Source organism: Sitophilus oryzae, unplaced genomic scaffold (assembly GCF_002938485.1).
Source record: "Sitophilus oryzae breed Bouriz unplaced genomic scaffold, Soryzae_2.0 scaffold_2008_pilon_pilon, whole genome shotgun sequence".
NCBI classification, from domain to species: domain Eukaryota; kingdom Metazoa; phylum Arthropoda; class Insecta; order Coleoptera; family Curculionidae; genus Sitophilus; species Sitophilus oryzae.
In genome coordinates this window covers 2,838,080-2,844,616 of record NW_022146734.1, presented here as the reverse complement: position 1 = coordinate 2,844,616, position 6,537 = coordinate 2,838,080, and the positions used below count along the sequence as shown (strand labels likewise).

The window sequence follows — 6,537 nt, the reverse complement described above, 5'->3', positions numbered from 1 at the left end:
TGAAAAATCAGGCAAAGTTGGTGAGACATCCATTTACACGAGATTCATAGCTCTACGGTGGCTGCGAAAATTAGTTTTGGGGTTGGCCGCTTGGTTGCGCTACAAGCACTGACAGGTCAGGCCGTAGAGCTACGAGCCAGTTTTAGCGGTGGGATGGAGCAAAAAATAATCTTTTCTTTATATGTCAATCATTTCAGCGATAAATTTAAGAAATGTTATTTAAACACTTATTTAGACATTTTATTTGATTATACGGTATCATTATCATCGTTTCAACTAACATTTTCATTCGAAAATCCATCGTCATCGTCTTGGTCCTAGATATCAGTTTTTTTCGTTAATTTTTTCAAAAAAGCTGATCGACTAATGAGATAATTAATTTTTAATATTTTTTTTTTTTAATAGAAAATTTTTGAAGTGTAAGATTTCTTTATTTCGTGTTTCTTTTTTCAGTTTGGCGAATTTTGGCTTAGTATAAAAGGCGTGTTTTATTGTGTAAATTTGTTTTGTATTGTAAAAAAAAAACTCTTAAAATATATAAAATTTATTATTTCAAGAAGCAGTGAGACCGTATGAGTTTTTTACTTTAAGTTATATAGGGTGTCCTATTATTTCGCGGAAATAGAACTACTACATATTTCTGGATTCAAAATAAGTTAATTGAACACAATGTACGTCTATACAGAAGTTTTTTGTTTGTCCGTTTAAAGGCTGATTCTCACTATACCTTCCATTTCATAAACACATTTTTAAGGTATTTTAAGACCTATATTCTGACTTGAATTAAATTTATGGTCATAATTGGTTAAGTGCGATAATATTTGTTTTACAAAACACCAGAAAAGAGGAATGAAAAATATCACCTCCACATAAATTAAAGCAAAATTATTTTACTTCAACGGGACCCTTTTAGGATTATTACTAGGTAATTTTTTTGTCTTTTGTAAAAAAAGACATCTCGCATTGTTTTTAGGAAAATAAATTGGCGCCGGGAGGCACGTATAGCCGCCCATACTAAAATATGTTAATATCTCGAAAACTGCGACTGACTGATTTAGATGGTATTACAAATTTGTTGCAAATATTATTCCTAATTTTAATTTGAAAACCGCGTTTCGCCAAAAACTAATGGCCAGATTCTCGGGTGCCATAGTATTTTTGTGCCAAATTTGGTTAAAATCGGTTCAGCGGTTTTTGAGTTATCGTGTTACAAACGGCAGACGGACAGACGGACAGACAGACAGGCAGACATCATGACAATATTTTGTATTTAGGTCATTTATGACCCAAATAACTCATTTTGAGTGAAATTAAAAAAACTTTTTTTTTGCCGATTTTAATAGCCTACGGCTATTATCGGTTAAACGGCTAATCGGCTAAAAGTTATGTGTACACTATGTGCGCATATTTGAAGTAAAACTTCTTACTAACAGCTATTAAAATGAAGGATTTGAAGGACATTTTTGAAAAACTGTAGTTTGAAATGTTGAAAAAATTAATGTTAAAATTAATAAAACATTTGATTCTTTTTTGATTTTCACAAAATTGAGAACAAAATGACCGTTTGTCCGTCAGTCTGCTTGAGGACTCCATTCGGGTACCTCTATCCACGTGCCGAGTTTGGTTCTAATCGAGCCATAATTAAGAAAAATCCTGATTTTTCGTTTGAAAAAGTATACTTCGAAATATTGAAAAAGTAATTAATAAATTAAAAAAAAATGTTTTTTTAAGTTTAAAAAATAGTTTTTTTTACGTGTAACAAATAGTTTTTTACGTGTAAAAAAATAGTTTTTTACGTGTAACAAATAGTTTTATACGCGTAAAATAAAAAAAATAATGAACAATTAAAACATCAATATTTTTGATAAACACGTGGACTGCTCACTGTTGTACACGTTTTTCTAAGCCGTAGGTTGTCGTTACTACTTCTCGTCTCGCGCTTGTGTGTCACGGCCTTAAATTTTTACTCCCAGAGCGCTTAATGAAGTTTCTCTTCAAAATATTAAACACGTCAAAAGATAAAATCTACTAGACGAATGCCAATACCACAAATACGCTTTGACGATAAGGTTCATAAATTTTAAATTAGTTAATATTAACGAACAAAAGATGCACTATTTATAGAGGCAAATTATGTTAAATTAACTTATTTTGATTCCAAAATGACATAGTAGTTATATGCCCACGGATTATTGGTACACCCGGTATTTCTTACCACTATAAGAGAATTTCATTAGTTCAAATATTTGATTTTGAGCCCTGATTTAGCCCCTTTAAATACTTACTAAGCCAAAACAGCAATATAACAACTGAAATACAGAACATATACTATTATTTTCTAATTTTTGCCATGTCGTACACTCGCCGACACATTTTTTTTAAAGAGACGAATACAAATACAAAAAGCAACGTGTTTCTAAAAGCTCTAAACTTCGCTACAATATAAAAAAAAAGACCCAGCTAAATTTAATTACTCATATTTTTTAACGGTAATTCTCCAAAAAACGGGCACTTTTCCGCTCAAACGAATTCGATTTTTTTCGACAAGACGGTTGAAAAACTGAAAATTTTCTCTTTTTTTCGAAATAAAATTAAGATATATAACGTATTTACACAAACAATACGATAGTCCACCAAACGGGAATACCTAAATAAGTCAGCGCTAGAGGGCCTCTCTCCATCAGCTATCACACCAGAGTTCGGAAGATTTCGTTTGAGTGACTGTTTTGGTTACTGGTGTTCTGCCTTGTACCGCATTGCTGGAAAAAATAATTTTTCGATTAAGTCTAAAGAAATGATGAGGAATCAATGAGTACTTATTAAAAACTTTCGCAAGTTAATGCTTGGATCAAGGAAAATGAATAAAATTGCGTTTATCTCATCAAGGAGACATTACACTATTGTAAGAGACTTACATTATTTCGCCAATAAGAGAAAAAAGTCAGTGGCGTACCGGGTGGCCAACTAAGAATGGACGCCGGCTGTATCTCAGAAACTACTTATCCTATAACTTTGGGAAAAAAATTCTAATAAGTAAATCGACCAAGAGAAATCGCTGGAAATTATTTTCAAGTTCAAAAAATGTCCGCTAGGGGGCGCTTCTTTGATAGCCAATCAGAAAACAGGGTTTTCTCAAAAATATGCAGGTGAACAGGTATTTTAAATATTACTATTAGAATCATCGAGAAATTTGTAATTTTTGATATAGATATTTCGCTTATCTTATAAAAAATAAAGTGGTGGGGGAAGGTTAAACTTGCTTTCATTAAAATAAGGATAACTCTGATTTAGGTTACCCGATTTAAACAAACTAGGGCTCGTTTAAAAGCGCTTTTCTTCCTTAACGATCTTCAGTATAAATTTTGTTTCCATAATTTTCTTCGTGGTAGCTAGAGGGCGCTGTTTGACATCATAAGAGATATTGCGCTTTTGGTCGAATTAAGAACGAACATGGATAAATAACAATTGACGTAACCAATTTACCTCTTTTTCTTTCCAAGCCTACTACTATAATTTAGGCGGAACAAATTATGTTAGGCGGCAGCCTAACATAATTTGTTCTCTTAATATTTCCGGTTAAAGACAAGGTAGAAAGTTGCGGCTTGCGCTGATATTTTGGAAATTTTGTGCTCTATTTGACTGTGTAAAGAGAAATATAGCCTCCCATTTAAATTTTTTTATGCAAAAGCGCAATATCTGTTATGATGTCAAATAGCGCCCTCTAGCTACCACGAAAAAAATTGTAGAAACACAATTTATACTGGGAATCATTAAGGAAGAAAAGCTCTTTTAAACGAGCCCTAGTTTGTTTAAATCGGGTAACCTAAACCAGAGTTATCCTTATTTTAATAAAAGTAAGTTTAACCTTCCCCCACCACTTTATTTTATGAGACAGAGCAAAATACTCTATATAAAAAAAATACAAATTTCTCGATGTTTATAATAGTAATATTTAAAATACCTGTTCACCTACACATTTTTGAGAAAAACCCTGTTCTCTGATTGGCTATCAGAGAAGTGCCCCCTAGCGGACATTTTTCGAACTTGAAAATAATTTCCAGCCATTTCTCTTGGTCGATTTACTTATTAGAATTTTTTTCCCAAAGTTATACGATAAGTAGTTTCTGAGATACAGCCGGCGTCCATTCTTAGTTGGCCACCCGGTACATGTTTTTTTTAGAAAAATATTTCAGCGATAAACCATATGCACGTCCCTGGTGAAAATGTAAAAAATCTCCGATTGATATTTTTTCTCTTGCAATTTCTAATATACGCTCAGCCTGGGACACACTGTATACTCAATAAAAATATAGACTCAGACTCGTTTAACTCGTAATGATTTTGGTATTTTAATAAATATTTGTTTAAAATTAAATATAACTATTTCTAACATACCGCTTGCTTTCTTTCCCACGTTTTCATGGCGGATTTATATTTTTCAAACTCGTGACACCAGTCCGAATAGATTTTTTGATAATCGTTGCTCTTGGCTGGCGGTGAGCACCTGTGAGCATCAACCGTCACGTTGTAGGAGCACAACAACGACGCTCCCATCCAGCAGTCGTACCTTCCTGCATCAGCTTCCGTCACAGAAATTATCACCAACCCTAAAAAAAAACGAAAATGTATTATTTTTGAAAATAAATAATAAACCCTAAATTTTGGTTAGATAGACTACCCTACCCGTCTAGCCCATCACATAATCTCTAAAATAAATATTTTCATGTGTTCATTTCGAAATTTTTCGAAAATAAAGCGGGTCATAGACGTAAAATTTCGGTCATAAAGGTTACCCTACGTGGCTTACCGTGTTCGGAGGTTTCGATGTATTTTTCCGGGTTGAACATGATCTTGTAGCGGCCTTTCTCTTTCGAATAGTGGTACCAGGTGATGGTTTGTGACGCTAAAACTGCCGGCATTTTTAGGAAACATCCAAGGTGAAGGCTTTGGCCCCACGTGACTACCATTTTCTTTTTTACCACGCTGCTGTCACACACGTCAATGGTACTGTTCGAAACGTCTTGTAACAATCTGTAAAAATCATTAATAATATAATAATTATATATTTTTTCCATAGCAACGTTAAAATTGCCTTGTATTTATCAAAAATAGTAGATAAAGGATAGGTTAAAAACTTTATTTCTTCTCGCACGTTTTTTAATTGCTTCCATTTTTGAAAATTTGTGTATTCCTTTTCATAAGTTATTCGGGATTTAAATGGAAGTAGTTTGGATATGGCGTTTGTCACTTCAGCCTGAATATCTGTTGGTAATTTGGACGCGCGTTTCGCTAACTATTTTACCATCATCAGTAGATGATTAAAACTAGTTTTACTCATCTGCTGATGATGCTAACATAGTTAGCGAAACATGTGTCCAGTGCAAAAGGAAAGTGTTTTGGTGTATTGTGGTGATTTGTTGTTTTATTTTGCTGTTGTAATACCAACGGTTCCAATCAAATAACAGAAAATTGTACAGGAAAATTAACAAAAAAACATACCCTGGTGAATATGGTTTGCACACGTTAGTATCCTTGTCCCATCCACAGTAAGGATCGTGTACGCACCGAAGACAGTTGTCGTATCTTCTGTTGCACATCACCAAGTCTACTTGTTTCACCCTGTAGTCCGAGGCAACATACAAAGCTTTGTGGTCCTTGGAAATGGCCATGACTTGGATAGGTTCGCTTGGAGTCACGTCGAAGACATCCAGAAGTATCGAGGATGAACCCTCCGAGCTGTCCTTGGTCCATTCGACAATTTTGTGTACTCTACCGTCATCTATTGGAAGAAACATCATTAAAACATAATTATTTTTTTAGAAAACTATAAAAATATACAAGGCGACTCAAATTAGACTCTCACCACTCCGATCTAGGAAACGGTAAGAGATACGGGGTTTCTTAAATTGGGACTAAGTTCCCCCTGTTAGTGAACTCAATGGTAATCGGTTCAGTAATTGGACTTATCTTTGTCATTTGCGGAAATATGGCGGAAATATCATATTTATATAAATATATGGCGGAATATACAGGGCGCTACAAATTCGGGGTACGAGCATTGGTATCTCGGTAACCGTAATGGATACGAACAAGTTTCATATTTCGATAAGACCTACACAGAGTTTTATGAATGGAGTGTTCCTTCTTTTAGTTAGATGTCCTTGTTGAAATCTACTTATTTTAAATTGACTTTCATGATAAATAAAAAAAATATCTTACTTGTTCCGGCATAATAAACTGTATAATCAATGAAAGCACCACCAATGTCCACTCTAATCTTATCAACGACCAATCTAGTGAAAAACACGTCTCTCTTGAAGAATACCGGTTTTTCGTATTCGTGCATCACAGCTGAGTCCATCAGTGGATGCGATCTCATAAAATTCAGTACCGAATCCGGTAGGGTTTCCGTATCGTTCACGCAAGTGCCTGGTCTGGGTTCGGGAACTTTGCTGAAGAGAACCGGCAACCATGCCGACGACGAGGTAGCCTAAAAAATGATAATTTTGCATTAAAAATATATTTTTTGAAGTATAA

General features: G+C 34.2%; 1 protein-coding gene across 2 annotated transcripts in view; it reads right to left on the bottom strand.

Moving 5' to 3' along the window:
• The window catches only part of LOC115884045 (semaphorin-2A), a 443,601-nt gene that overhangs the window by 1,973 nt on the left and 435,091 nt on the right, over window positions 1-6,537 (bottom strand). Inside the window, exons 9-13 of one of the 2 annotated variants that reach the window (XM_030902488.1) lie at window positions 6,220-6,490; window positions 5,500-5,779; window positions 4,808-5,031; window positions 4,396-4,607; window positions 1,788-2,759 (exon numbers count right to left, since the gene is read on the bottom strand). In XM_030902488.1, the coding sequence (XP_030758348.1) occupies window positions 2,688-2,759; window positions 4,396-4,607; window positions 4,808-5,031; window positions 5,500-5,779; window positions 6,220-6,490 (1,059 nt within the window). In that variant the 3' untranslated portion in view covers window positions 1,788-2,687. Of the gene's footprint in view, window positions 1-1,787; window positions 2,760-4,395; window positions 4,608-4,807; window positions 5,032-5,499; window positions 5,780-6,219; window positions 6,491-6,537 lie in introns of those variants that run through there. The other variant, XM_030902489.1, reaches the window with a different exon arrangement.